The sequence below is a fragment of the Chanodichthys erythropterus genome, chromosome 3 (genome assembly GCF_024489055.1).
Source record: "Chanodichthys erythropterus isolate Z2021 chromosome 3, ASM2448905v1, whole genome shotgun sequence".
Lineage (NCBI taxonomy): Eukaryota > Metazoa > Chordata > Actinopteri > Cypriniformes > Xenocyprididae > Chanodichthys > Chanodichthys erythropterus.
In genome coordinates this window covers 6,879,837-6,894,810 of record NC_090223.1, presented here as the reverse complement: position 1 = coordinate 6,894,810, position 14,974 = coordinate 6,879,837, and the positions used below count along the sequence as shown (strand labels likewise).

General features: G+C 36.9%; 1 protein-coding gene and 1 pseudogene across 2 annotated transcripts; one reads left to right on the top strand and one right to left on the bottom strand.

The window, feature by feature from the left end:
- LOC137016995 (zinc finger protein 721-like) overlaps nt 1-14,974 on the bottom strand; it is a 186,381-nt pseudogene that overhangs the window by 61,667 nt on the left and 109,740 nt on the right.
- On the top strand, nt 3,885-13,438 carry LOC137016991 (D-amino-acid oxidase-like). Of its 2 annotated transcripts, XM_067380866.1 has the most exons (11): nt 3,885-4,140; nt 8,824-9,040; nt 9,143-9,257; nt 9,400-9,476; nt 9,689-9,754; nt 9,837-9,891; nt 11,675-11,779; nt 11,854-11,933; nt 12,051-12,168; nt 12,246-12,344; nt 12,427-13,438. In XM_067380866.1, the coding sequence occupies exons 2-11, from the start codon at nt 8,847-8,849 to the stop codon at nt 12,535-12,537; spliced, it is 1,020 nt and encodes a 339-aa protein (XP_067236967.1). In that variant the 5' UTR covers nt 3,885-4,140; nt 8,824-8,846; the 3' UTR covers nt 12,538-13,438. The 2 variants fall into 2 exon arrangements, with proteins under 2 accessions (XP_067236967.1, XP_067236968.1); XM_067380867.1 differs by lacking the exon at nt 12,427-13,438 and having other exon boundaries at nt 12,222-12,329.

Genomic DNA, 14,974 nt, shown 5'->3' with positions numbered 1-14,974 from the left:
CAACAAATTATTTAGGAGTAATGGGAATATCGAGCTGATTAACAAATTCTTCGTAATTGAATAAATGGACCTTTGCATTAAACAACTGACTTATGAGCAAAATATCTTCTTCAAACCACAGCTGAAAGAAAAAAAGAGTTGTTTTTATATAAGGAGAAAAGTTGTGGCCAGGAAAGAAGGACCTTCTTATGAAATTTAGACAATTTAGCTGGTATTTGTTCAACAATATAATTACAGAGCAATAAAAAATGAGATCCACCAAATTTGGAGAATATGTAATATGGAATAAAGTTCCAGACAGAGGTTGTATTTTTGAGAAAGTAGTGTGACGATATTGCAACTGTAGCAGGATTTCAACACTCGGTTCAGATCAGAGGAAGTTCTCAACCACAGGAGGAGCTGATGACGAGTAAAGGAAGAGCTTCTTCTCTCCAGATGAGTTTTATTGCAGGGCGCTTGATCTTGAACTTTTGTTTTAGCAGGAAAATCAAGTCTTACACTAATATTAGCGTAGATGCCATTCTTCTTCTGATGTAACGAGTACATCTGGTGTTATAGGAAGTGTTCCCGGTTCCGGCTGACCCAATTTATGCAGCCTAATAATCCTTTAACGGATTTGAAAATATAAATTGATAATGTGTTATGTGTATGCCAGGTTAAAGAGATGTGTTTTTAGTCTAGATTTAAACTGACAGAGTGTGTCTGCTTCCCGAACAATGCTAGGGAGATTGTTCCAGAGTTAAATGAACACAAAAATACAGATGTGTGCACACATCATATGATGTCATAATGCAATAAAATTAAACATTATTCAAAATGTTACTGGAAACTGTTTGGATGGATTTACTCTGCCCATCTCCTGTATTGTAATGTCAGAGATGAAGTGTGATTGATGTCTGAGTGTGGACTGAAGCTGTGTTTACTCTCGGCACTAACACGCAAATCTAGGACTGACCCTCCAGTCCGCACTCAGTTCTTGTTGGTTCTTGATCTTGGGTCCACTAGAACCCTTCACCCATGTGGTTTCATTTTCTCTTCCAGAAATATCTTAACCATGCTGCATTACCACAGAGCTGTCCAAACCTCCATGGTTTATCATATTTGTCAAACAAATAAAAACCTTTGCTTTAAGCAGACAAAAAGAAATAAACAATATATATATTTCCAGAACATCCTTTAATGTGCTACTGTGAAGCTAGTTTTCGGTCACAGAAATATATTTATCTTTCGGAGAAGCATCTATATCTGAAGTGTGATGTTGGTTTAGCTCATGAACATCTCTGAAGATCTGATCTGTCTGTGGTTTCACAAACACAAACTCTGAGGATCTCTGAGAACTAGTGCACAAAAAAAGGAGAATGTGTCACAGACACGTCAGGCTCCACCTTCCTCCTGTGTGCCTCTCTCCGTGTGTGTGAGTGTTCCCCGTCTGCCGTCTTCAACATCGTCTACTACGAACTCCATCTACAAGCAACAAAGGACAGTATAATTTCCCTTTCATCACATCAAACTCTCAATCTACCATTTACTCACCTGCTCATTGCTGTTATCAATAAAAACAACCTTACTTGCTTTTACTTCTGCCTCCGTGCCGTCTGTAATGTAACAAAATGTGCATATTTCATATTTGTACACTCTAAAAAAACAAGTTGCTCAATGAACTTACAATGGGAAAAATTAACACAATTACAGTACAATAACGGCAAATTAGAATTTAACCAAAAAATGCATTGATGTACAAACTTTTAGCCATCAGTTTTAGTTTTAAAAACGAAACAATGCGATTTTGTGGGATGAGAGTAAGTGTGCTTTCATATTATCTTGACTTACGTATATGTATATATGCCTGTCTCTTTAAATATTGTTTTTTGGATTACCCTTTTGCTAGGTTTGCCTGGTTAGACTTATCAAGTCACTGCCTGTTTTCAAGATTATGCCTTTTGCTCGTCGATTTAGATTTGTCCGCTGTGTTCTTTTAATAAACTTCCTGCACATTGATTCTAACTCTGCCTCAATGCCCAGTTAATTACAGAATACTTTTCCAGCAATAAATACAGGCCTCATTTGCTTATCAGAGTGAGTTACTCAAGCCTTTTCAGGATTATATCTGCACAATCTCAATGCTGCTAATGAAGGTTTGATTCCTTACATCCGTTACTGATTGCTCTGCTGACAAGTGCAGGGGATTTCTTATTTTGATAAGCAACCTGACTCCTTTAACCACGATGTAAAGTGTGCCTTCACAATGTCTCTGCTAACTGGGAAAGCTCTTGACTGGGCCTCTGCTGTTTGGGAGAATGATCCACAGATCCAAATAACCAGATGGTGGTATAGAGGTGTCCATCTATGCCGCAGGTGTCAAACTCAGTTCCTGGAGGGCCACAGCCCTGCAAAGTTTAGCTTCAACTCTAATTAAACGCACCTGATTAAGTTAATCAAGTCCTTTAATCCTAAACATTTATTTAATTAAAAATACAGTAAAAAAAAACAGTAATATTGTGAAATATTATTACAATTTAAAATAACTGTGTACTATTTAATTGCAATTACAAACTATCAACTTTCTATTCATCAAGGAATCCTGAAAAAAAAGTACACAAGTGTTTTCAACACTGATAATAATCATAAATGTTTCTTGAGCATCAAATCATCATATTAGAATGATTTCTGAAGGATCATGTGACACTGAAGACTGGAGTAATGATGCTGAAAATTCAGCTTTGATCACAGGAATAAATTACTTTGTGAAATATATTTAAATAGTACACAGTTATTTTAAATTGTAATAATATTTCACAATATTACTGTATCTGTATTTTTAATTAAATAAATGTAGCCTTGGTGAGCAGACAAAACTTCTTTTAAAAACATTAAAAATCTTAGTGGTTTCAAACTTTTGGACTGTACTGTACATAAATAAATAAAACTGTAAATACTCGTTATTTTTAACATTTCCTTGTATAATTATGTATGTATGTATTTATTTATTGTTTTTGCAGGTTTTGGTCCTCCATAGTTTCCTTTAAAACTCATAAAAATAACTAAACAGAGCTGGAAAAAAAATATTATTGTGCTGGTATCTGTGTGAAACTGTTTCTCCACTAGAGTTTATGTTGGAGTTTATGCAATGACAATAGACTTGTCGCCACCTATTGGAGGAACTGCACGAATCAATGGACGAATATGAACAAATCTTTTTAGTGAACAGATTCAAAAGATTCGACTCACTCAGGTGCATAGGAGAGGCTAGCAGGTGCTTCAGAAAGACACACATTTTATTTTTTTCATGGAATCAATTATATACAGGCTGTATTGTATTTAATAAATATGCTGATAATTAAAAAACGGAATAAAATAAGATAAAATTGACTCCTTACACATGTTATGTATAGCACATGCAATGCAATTTAACGTGTCATGGCTTTTTGTTTTAAAAACTGAGCGGTTCTTGTGCTAAATAGGCTAGTGAGTCAACTAGTCGCACGTTTATATTAAATTTTAAGTTTAATATAATAACACTGTATATATTGTAATTGTTTAATATAATAACACTAGCCTGTTCAAGCTCGCGCATAAAGCTTGCCGCAAAGCACCGGCAAAAATAATGATTATGAATATGTCGGGGGGGGAAAGTTATTTTAATTATATATTATTAAACTAGTGCTTTCTGAGTGCTCGGCATCTTCACAGTAATGGACGTGCCTTAGAGAAATGCACCTTTTCATACGGACATGATTAGAGAATGTTAAAAATCGACCGGACGTTGTTTATTTTGTTGTAATAATAATATTTTGGTCATATTAATTGCCCAGCTCTCAATGATCTAGCACAGCACCTGTGTGGCGCCGCCCTGCTCAGGTGAGTCGTCAAAACCAAAACCAAAACTGAATTGGGAACAGCACGACACTAGCATACTATCATTATTTCTAACCATGTAAAATATCAAGACTATTCTGTAGGCGAACACGAATAGCTCCACTTCAGAGACACAGCAGACGACACGCAGTCTAATGTGAGATAAAGTTCCTTTATTTTCTGCATGTAATCGCGTTTCTTAAGACCTGTGCATGCGAGAGAGATGCTAAGGAAGGACGTGTCAAGGACAGCGTCGATTTCTTTTTGGAGGTAAAAAGAAGTTGGGTGAGTGGAGCTGATCTTTTATAAAATATATAGCGATTATAACGCGAATGAAATGTAAGATTCGCCATGAAAGCGTCTGCCAAATGCATAAATATGTAATTATTTCCAGCTTGACATAACAATGCATTACTATTTAAGCTAGCTATATAGAAAGCTAACAAGAAAGCAACTAATAAGAATAAATAAATCTCTCTAACCTAGTTGCAATTGTAAATGTGTCCATATTTTTATGAAAGTAAGACTTAATAAAGTAAAATAAGCCCTTCACATCAGATTGTAAACATGTGGCTATGGCAAAGCCGTTTTGACTTTTTTTTATTCTCAGGATATGCATTCTTGATATCAGCAATTCAGTTCTTGATATTAGAGATCACATTTCCACTAGTAAAAACTATAATTCTTGATTTCTGTAATTGTATTTTCACTAGTGAAATGTCTCCATAGGCTGCCATTTAAATTCAGTTGTTGATATCGAGAATTTAAATTCCAATTTCACATATAAATAGTAAAAATCATATTTTTTATATCAATAATTACATTGTTACTAGTAAAAATGTGAATTTTTGACATCAAGAATTCAGTTGAAACATTTGTTTTGATATCAACAATTGAATTGCATTTTTGAGAACTGAAAATGTATTTCTGATATCAATATAATTTCAGATATCTAAAATGGTAACAAATTATTGATATCAAAAATGAACATTGTTACTGGTAGCATTTAAATTGTTGATATCAAGATTATATATTTGCACTAGTAACAATGTAATTATTGATATCAAAAATTGATCTTTAAAAAATTTTAATCTAGTAAAAATGTAAGATTTTTACTAGTAAGAATTGTATTTCTGATATGTAAAATTAGAATTTCAATTAGTAAGAAATCAATTCTTGATATCAACAACTGAATTTAAATGGCAGCCTATGGAGACATTTCACTAGTGAAAATACAATTACAGAAATCAAGAATTATAGTTTTTACTAGTGGAAACGTAAGGCCGTGTGTCCACCTAAGCGTTTTTTCCGGCTCCGAGCGTACTTTTTCAATTGTTTTCAATGGGAACGCCGCGTTTTTAAAACGCCGAGAGCGTAACGAGGCGCTGAGCGTCTTTTTCACGTTCAAGCGCTGAGAGCTGGGCGTTTTTTACAGGTCGCCTCGAGTTGAAGAATGTTCAACTTTGAGTAAAACGCTGCGCTCATCACTGTCACTTTTTACCCAGCCGTCCAATCAGAGTGGAGGAGGGGCGGGACAAATACAACTCCAACATCAACAAACAGAAACAAAATGGATGAGAAATTAATATTGCTGGTCTCCGAACATACATAGCAAGTAATTCCACATTGTGTCAACATTTTTAGCCTGAAACAAATTACCTGCAAAATCAGTTATAAGTAACAGTGCCGCGGATATTCCGTATCATAGCAACAAAGCATCTCAACGGAAAAAACGCTACGCTGCAGAAGCGCGCTCAAGCGCTCACAGACGGCCGTTTTAAGCAGAGCGCCTAGCGTTTTCAGCTGGCTAAAATCGCTTAGGTGGACACACGGCCTAATTCTTAATTTCAAAAATTAGCATTTTAACGAGATAAAATTGAAGTGTTGTTATCAAGAATTAACATTGCAACTACTGGAAACGTAATTCCTGATGTATAATATATATACAGTGGGATGCAAAAGTTTGGGAAACCCTTGCAGAATCTGTGAAAATGCAGAGATCATACAAAATGCATGTTATTTTTTATTTAGTACTGTCCTGAGTAATATATTTTACATAAAAGATGTTTGCATTTAGTTCACAAGACAAAACAATAGCTGAATTTATTAAAATAACCCCATTCATAAGTATGTGAACCATTGATTTTCAATACTGTGTGTGGTCACCTGATGATCCAAAACTGTTTTTGTGTTTTGTGATGGTTGTTCACGAGTCTCTTGTTTGTCCTGAGCAGTTAAACTGAGCTCTGTTCTCCAGAAAAATCCTCCAGATCCTGCAGATTCATCAGTTTTCCAGCATCTTCTGCATATTTGAACCCTTTCCAGCAGTGACTGAATGATTTTGAGATTCATCTTTTCACACTGATCACAACTGAGGGACTCAAACTCAACTATTAAAAAAGGATCAAACATTCACTGATGCTCCAGAAGGAAACACGAAGCATTAAGAGCCGAGGGGTGAAAACTTTTGAACAGGATAAAGAAGTCCAAATTTTTCTTATTTTGTTTAAATATTTTTTTCATTTAGTACTGCCCTTCGGAAGCAACAGAAGATACTTGCATGTTTCCCGGAAGACAAATTAAGTACAATATTCCTTGATCTTTAAATTCAAAAAGTTTTCACCCCCCGACTCTTAATGCTTCGTGTTTCCTTCTGGAGCATCAGTGAATGTTTGATCCTTTTTTAATAGTTGAGTTTGAGTCCCTCAGTTGTCCTCAGTGTGAAAAGATGAATCTCAAAATCATTCAGTCACTGCTGGAAAGGGTTCAAATATGCAGAAGATGCTTGAAAACTGAAGAATCTGCAGGAGCTGGAGGATTTTTCTGGAGAACAGAGCTCAGTTTAACTGCTCAGGACAAACAAGAGACTCATGAACAACCATCACAAAACACAAAAACAGTCGTGGATCATCAGGTAACCACACACAGTATTGAGAATCAATGCTTCACACACTTATGAATGGGGTTATTTTAATAAATTCAGCTATTTTGTTATGCTTTATGTAAATTATCTTACTCAGGACAGTACTAAATAAAAAATAACATGCATTTTTTATTATCCCTCTTATTTTATTAAAATTATTCACATCCCACTTTCACATCCCACTGTGTGTGTGTGTGTGTGTGTGTGTGTGTGTGTGTATATATATATATATATATATATATATATATATATATAATATACACAGTGAGTACGGAAAGTATTCCCCCCCCCTTAAATTTTTCACTCTTTGTTATATTGCAGCCATTTGCTAAAATCATTTAAGTTCATTTTTTTCCTCATTAATGTAAACACAGCACCCCATATTGACAGAAAAACACAGAATTGTTGACATTTTTGCAGATTTATTAAAAAAGAAAAACTGAAATATCACATGGTACTAAGTATTCAGACCCTTTGCTCAGTATTTAGTAGAAGCACGCTTTTGATCTAATACAGCCATGAGTCTTTTTGGGAAAGATGCAACAAGTTTTTCACACCTGGATTTGGGGATCCTCTGCCATTCCTCCTTGCAGATCCTCTCCAGTTCTGTCAGGTTGGATGGTAAACGTTGGTGGACAGCCATTTTTAGGTCTCTCCAGAGATGCTCAATTGGGTTTAAGTCAGGGCTCTGGCTGGGCCATTCAAGAACAGTCACGGAGTTGTTGTGAAGCCACTCCTTCCTTATTTTAGCTGTGTGCTTAGGGTCATTGTCTTGTTGGAAGGTAAACCTTCGGCCCAGTCTGAGGTCCTGAGCACTCTGGAGAAGGTTTTCGTCCAGGATATCTCTGTACTTGGCCGCATTCATCTTTCCCTCGATTGCAACCAGTCGTCCTGTCCCTGCAGCTGAAAAACACCCCCACAGCATGATGCTGCCACCACCATGCTTCACTGTTGGGACTGTATTGGACAGGTGATGAGCAGTGCCTGGTTTTCTCCACACATACCGCTTAGAATTAAGGTCAAAAAGTTCTATTTTGGTCTCATCAGACCAGAGAATCTTATTTCTCACCATCTTGGCAAACTCCATGCGGGCTTTCATGTGTCTTGCACTGAGGAGAGGCTTCCGTCGGGCCACTCTGCCATAAAGCCCCGACTGGTGGAGGGCTGCAGTGATGGTTGACTTTCTACAACTTTCTCACATCTCTCGACTGCATCTCTGGAGCTCAGCCACAGTGATCTTTGGGTTCTTCTTTACCTCTCTCACCAAGGCTCTTCTCTCCCGACAGCTCAGTTTGGCCGGACGGCCAGCTCTAGGAAGGGTTCTGGTCGTTCCAAACGTCTTCCATTTAAGGATTATGGAGGCCACTGTGCTCTTAGGAACCTTAAGTGCAGCAGAAATGTTTTTGTAACCTTGGCCAGATCTGTGCCTTGCCACAATTCTGTCTCTGAGCTCTTACGGCAGTTCCTTTGACCTCATGATTCTCATTTGCTCTGACATGCACTGTGAGCTGTAAGGTCTTATATAGACAGGTGTGTGGCTTTCCTAATCAAGTCCAATCAGTATAATCAAACACAGCTGGACTCAAATGAAGGTGTTGAACCATCTCAAGGATGATCAGAAGAAATGGACAGCACCTGAGTTAAATATATGAGCGTCACAGCAAAGGGTCTGAATACTGAGGACCATGTGATATTTCAGTTTATCTTTTTTAATAAATCTGCAAAAATGTCAACAATTCTGTGTTTTTCTGTCAATATGGGGTGCTGTGTGTACAATAATGAGGAAAAAATGAACTAGCAAATGGCTGCAATATAACAAAGAGTGAAAAATTTAAGGGGGTCTGAATACTTTCCATATATACAGCTATGGAAAAAATTAAGAGACCACTCCAAGTTAAGAAATCAATGTTAAGTGGTCTCTTAATTTTTTCCATAGCTGTGTATATATATATATATATATATATATATATATATGTAGAAATGTTACATAGAACATATACAGACATCAAATAGCCTGAGAACACACAATATCTTTATTGAAACAGATAAACAGAGGTGTTCTGCAGACATGAAGGTGTGCATCATTGGAGCAGGGGTCATCGGCCTCTCCACCGCTCAGAGCATCTACCAGCACTTTCACGAACGGGTCTCCCCCCTCATCATAGAGGTTTATGCTGATGTCTTCACTCCACTCACCACCAGCGATGGGGCAGGAGGACTATGGCAGCCGTATCGGAATGACGAGCGGAACGTGGAAGAAATGTGAGGTTTCAGTCAAATCCAAGTGCATTTGAATCAGTTAAATCACCCTTATGTTTTCAGCGATACTGTAGTGGATAAAATGTCTTTATTATATTTTCACAGTAAATGGAACCAAGAGACATTTGACTATCTACTGAGTTTCCTCAGCTCTCCAGATTCAGTGAAAATGGGAATCTTCCTTCAGTCTGGCTACAACCTGTGCACTGAAACTGTACCAGTGAGAATATTCCCTCCTTAAAATGCTTGATATTTAAAATGTATAGTAGTGTGAAATACCATGTAGCATGCAGCTGACATGGCATGTCATTGAACAGAAACAATGTTCAATTTCAGGCATATTTTGTATCTATCTCAAACAGGACCCCTCATTTAAAAACATTGTGTTGGGCTTTCGCCAGCTGACTAAGCGTGAACTAGATATGTTCCCGGGTTACAGGTACTGATCACCTGCATCTATTTATAAGTTTGATAAATGATATTGCTGACATTGTTTTCAATGTAAAAGTCCTGTACAAGACATGTTCAGTTTAACTGGACATTCATTTTGAATCAGGACAGACCTACTGTATTTAATTTCTTAAGTGCTGGTGTTTAAGGCTCAGTTTGATTATTTGATCTTGGTGTCATATCTACATGTCCATTTCTCAGCTATGGATGGTTCAACACCTCTATCATACTTGAGGGAAAGACATACCTGCCCTGGCTTATGGATTGGTGAGAGAACTACAGTTGCATACTATATGCATATATATATATAGATACACATTTAAATCATTTTCTGGTGTTTTCTATGCAGGTTAAAAGAAAGAAATGTCACGTTTCATCAGAGAAAGATTGGTTCATTTAAAGAGGTTTGCAAGTGTTTTGTACTGTTTTCAAAAAATGCTTTAAAGGATTAGTTCACTTTGAAATGAAAATTAGCCCAAGCTTTACTCACACTCAAACCATGTTAGGTGTATATCACTTTCTTGTTTCTGATGAACACAATCAGAGATATATTAATAAACATCCTGACACATCTGAGCTTTATGGTCATGAGTATGAGCTGAAGAAAATGTCTCCATCCACATCCATCCACTCATCATAAACATGTGCTCAACACTGCTCCGGGGGGTTAATAAAGGCCTTCTGAAGAGAAACGATGCATTTGAGCATCTACTTACGAAAAAACGGAACTGCTGTCACATCAGTTAAGCTTTTTCTGTCAGTTGAATAGGGAAGGCATAGGACGTAGCGTAAGCTTTTTTAACTGCAAGAATTTTACAGTTTTATTCATAAGTAGAATATGGAAGCTAGATATTTTACTTCATAACTTGGTAAATATCAAGTCAAGACATCATTTATATAGTGCTTTACACAATACAGATTGTTTCAAAGCAGCTTCGCAGTGATAATAGTAAAATTAATGGACAGAGATTGTTTCGACTTTACAGCAACTCTATTGATCTAAAGTAGGTTTTTGATTGAATCACTTCTGCTGTAAGAATTGTTAGTTATTACTTTAGGCACCTTTCCAACTGAAAACCAAATACCTTTAATGCATTCTTGCATTCTTTAGTCTATAGGTGTGTGCATTTGAATGTGTGTGTGCAGATGCTTAGTCTTTTTTACAAAGTGATATTTGCCAAATCACTTGTCTGGTCTGCATAATACAGAAAGATTAGTTGTGTCCGTGGATCTATGCGAACTGGAATAATTTTGATAACGTTTTATCTATACATAGGGAAAGGAAATTGAAGGAGGCTTTTGCAGGGGATAGATTAGTTGAAACATCAGGGCTGAGTTACCATCATGTCTAGGCACAGGTCCTTCATCTTCTCTGGATACGGCCTGGATCTGGCAGACTACGGTAAACCTCGGGATAAACAGAGAGAGACTAATATTAGCATATATTATGTTATGGGATGTGTTCCTGATTCTAGCTGCTGCATTTTGTACGAGCTGTAGTTTATTTATCAGGCGAGCAGAACAACCATTCTAGGTTATTGCGTGAAGAAGTTTTCGGTCCAAAAATTAGAATCTCTGTTTTTCCTGAATTTAGTAGTAGGAAATTACTGGTCATCCAGTTTTTTATATCAGCTATACATTTTGTTAATTTAACGAATTGGTAAGTTTCGTCAGGGCTGAAGAAATATAGAGCTGAGTATCATCAGTGTAACAATGAAAACTAACACCATGCTTCCTAATGATATCTCCCAAGGGTAGCATGTACAGAGTGAAAAGCAACGGTCCTAGCACTGAGCCTTGCGGTACTCCATATTTAACTTGTGATCGATATGACATCTCATCGTTTACTACTACAAACTGATAACGGTCAGATAAGTATGATTTGAACCATGCCAATGCAATTCCACTAATGCCAACATAGTTTTCGAGTCTACTCAAAAATGATGGATGGGTGTGAATGGAGACAATTTATTCAGCTCACACTCATTCACTGCAATTATAAAGTTCGGATGCGTCAGGATATTTATTACTATAACTCTGATTGTGTTCATCAGAAAGAAGAAAGTCATACACACCCAATATGACTTGAGAGTGAGTAGTAAGTCAAGTAGCAACCAGTATTTCTGAGAACTTCATCTATAAGTGACTGCTTTAAGTCTGCAATTACCCCCTCAAAATGGTCTCCAGTTGGCAGATAGTGGTGCTGATGTTGTCATCAACTGCTCTGGTGTGCGATCAGGAGAACTGCAGCCTGATACTGAGCTCCGGCCAGCCCGAGGCCAGATCATTAAGGTGAGGTTTAGTGGATAAAAGTCAGTCAGGGTTTGAGTTTTACACAGAACATTATCATCTCTGTACGTCAACAGGTTGATGCTCCTTGGATAAAACACTTTATCTGCACACCTAATCTCTCTTCTAGTGGTAATCTATCGTACATCATACCTGGGTGAGTTTCTTTATGGTCACAGTATATTTGTGTAAGTAACTCAAAGAGGAGGAGAGCCAACACAGCATGTTTATTATGAAATGCCTTAGGACCGATGCACTCGTCTTGTTTCTGCAGGAGTCATTTAGTCACTGTGGGTGGAGTTTACCAAGAAGGAAACTGGGATCTGCAGAACAGTTCTGTTGACCATGAAAGAATCTGGGAAGATGCCTGCAAGCTTGAGCCCAGTCTGAAGGTAGGAGATTAGAAGTTTTGTCATTTAAGGAGTGGTTTTCCATATTCCTTCAGATGTGCACAATGTTTTCTCTCTAGCATGCCCGGATAGTAGATGACTGGACCGGTCTCAGGCCCTTACGCACCAAAGTTAGACTGGAGAGAGAGACTATACGATCTGGACCAGGCTCATTTGAGGTGCGCTTATAGTGAAGAGAGCACTCTTTCATTTCCTTAACTCTTCCTCTCTTCACACACCATGTCTTTTCATTCACCTCAGGTCATCCATAACTACGGACATGGAGGTTTTGGACTGACCATCCATCGTGGATGTGCTGAGGAGGCTGCTCGGCTCTTCGGACAGATCCTGGAGCAGAAAGGCAAACTCTAAATCACATCTGTAATAGATCTGGGCTTCTGGACAGCGTTATAATCTCATCAGACATCAGCAATATTGTCCTTAATCTCCTACCCACTGCCATATTGATTCCATGAGTTTAAGAATCCAAAACTACTGTAAAGTAAAAGTTACTTTTTCTTCTTGTTTACCCCTTTATTATTATTATTATTTTTATACTATATCTTATATAATTCCATGCAAACTACTCAAATATGATGATCAAATATGGTGCACTACATTACCCATATTCCCCTGGTTAGTAGAGCTCACTTCCTACCTTTGTTTCTTTGTGTTGGTGAGGTGTGGGTGTTTGAAACCAACCATGTCCTTTGAGTCCTTTCCTTAGGATGTGTTAAGTACTTTTGTTTTGCCAGTTGTGTTGTTTTATTTAATCATTATCTTGGATTGAGGTCATATATTGTTAACGTTTATTGATTAATTGTTTGTATGAATTTGATTTTGCTTCTTGTATTGGTTGTAGTGACCAGGATTGGGTAGTAATGAAATACATGCAACTTTGTTGCATATTTGGAGTACAAAATATATGTATTTCATTATAGTTACATTTTAAATGGGTGGTAATCAAAGTACAGTTACAACCGAAAAGTATTTTCGAACACTAAAGTGATTACTTTGAATTTTAATGTCATTTATTTCATTACATCATGAATGTAAACTGTGATTCTCCAACTCAATTTGCAAAATCATCCTAAGCTACATTTCTGCTCATACGTTCCATTCCCCTTGCAGAATATGCAACATTTTTATAAAAACAAAATAAGAGGGGTCATACAAATTGTCTTAAAAACTGCCTTCAATAAGCCATTTCAAATAACAGATGTTTACATGTATTCCACAAGACAACTCAATTTATAAAAAGTTGCCCATTAAAAAAAACGTACATACCCTTGAATCTAAAACTGTCCTGTCATTACTCGATGATCCACGACTGTTTTCATGTTTTTTGACTGTTGTTTGTGAGAATTGTGGAATACAAACTCGAAATAGTGAGGAAAAATATCAGAATTGTGAGATAAATATTTGCACTTTTTTATTGACTTCTTTTCTCAATCTTGCGAGTTTATATCTCACAATTCTCATTTAAATACCTGCAATTGCAACTTTATATCATGCAATTCTGAGAAACATGTAATAATTGTGAGATTAAAAACTCTCAATTACCTTTTTTTTGTGTTACATGCTTTTTAGTATTCCAAAGTATTCTAAAGTAGATTAAGTTGGGTAGTTTTGTAAGTTAGCTTTCGTACCCTATCCAGCCCTGGTAGCAACTTCCTGAGCATCCTGTTGATCCTGTTCATCTTGTCCTTCTCTCAACACGTCTCGACCACTTACATCTTGTGAATCTGTTCCATGAACTTCATGTCAAGTCCTTTTGTGTCATTTATTTCTGTTATTGAGTTCAGGAACATGTGTTTAATTAGACACGCCACCATGCTTCTACAACTCCAACAAACTTAAATAAAGTTTAAGAGTTTGGGTAAAATCTGCAAACACCGGTCTAAAAATAACGTATATTGTTGTTGTTGTTGTGCTTACACATTCATTCCAGGAATCAACCTGATGGCTCCAAACACCAAAGTCACACATCAGATGGAAATCTGGAAGCATCAGCCTGAACCCCTCGTGGTGTTTCTCTTCAGAGAGCTTGTCAACTCTGACTGGCAAAATGACTGAAAAGTAACAACACAAACTGACTTTTACTGTATTTTATTTTTTAAGGCTGTTTTGCTGTTCAGTATTAAAAGTTCAGTAAGTTTTTGCCACGCTACAGACACAAATGATCCCTGGAGATTCATTCTGAGGACTTTGATGGTGTTGCCCTTTTTTCTTAAGCTAGTGGCTCCTAGATTTCAAGATTTATAAGTACTTCTAAAAATGTTCTAAATTTTTTTTTTTTTATAAATGAAAATAAATTCAAAAGTACTTAGACTGTAAATGTAAATTTGTAGCATCTGAGTGGTTTGGGGATGTATTCCCTCACGCTGTAATTCATGTATCCCATTTGAACTGAGCTAGGGAGGGTTTTCTCAAGTTGCACCACCACAGATAGTGTTTCTTTTAATGCTCCATCTCCTTTAGTTTTTAACCTTGTAGCCTCAACTACTTTACCTCCCTGAATCTCATTTTTGACATCTTGCATTGACATACTCAGTGGAACTCCTGAGATAACTCCTCTCACTTTTGCCATTGCTCCCGGGATATGAGCCTTCATCCTTTCACCTTGGAGTGTAGACATACTTAGAATCGTATCTTGTTGTTGTTTAATGACATACTTAGAATCGTATCTTGTTGTTGTTTAATGACATACTTAGAATCGTATCTTGTTGTTGTTTACTGACATACTTAGAATCGTATCTTGTTGTTGTTTACTGACATACTTAGAATCGTATCTTGTTGTTGTTTACTG

What these genes read in the sequence shown, in the direction of transcription:
- LOC137016991 (XM_067380866.1), top strand. Translation starts at nt 8,847, where the DNA reads ATGAAGGTGTGCATCATTGGAGCAGGGGTCATCGGCCTCTCCACCGCT. An exon ending in TGTGCACTGAAACTGTACCA is followed by an intron (nt 9,258 to 9,399) that starts GTGAGAATATTC and finishes TATCTCAAACAG; the next exon opens with GACCCCTCATTTAAAAACAT. An exon ending in CTGGACCAGGCTCATTTGAG is followed by an intron (nt 12,345 to 12,426) that starts GTGCGCTTATAG and finishes CATTCACCTCAG; the next exon opens with GTCATCCATAACTACGGACA.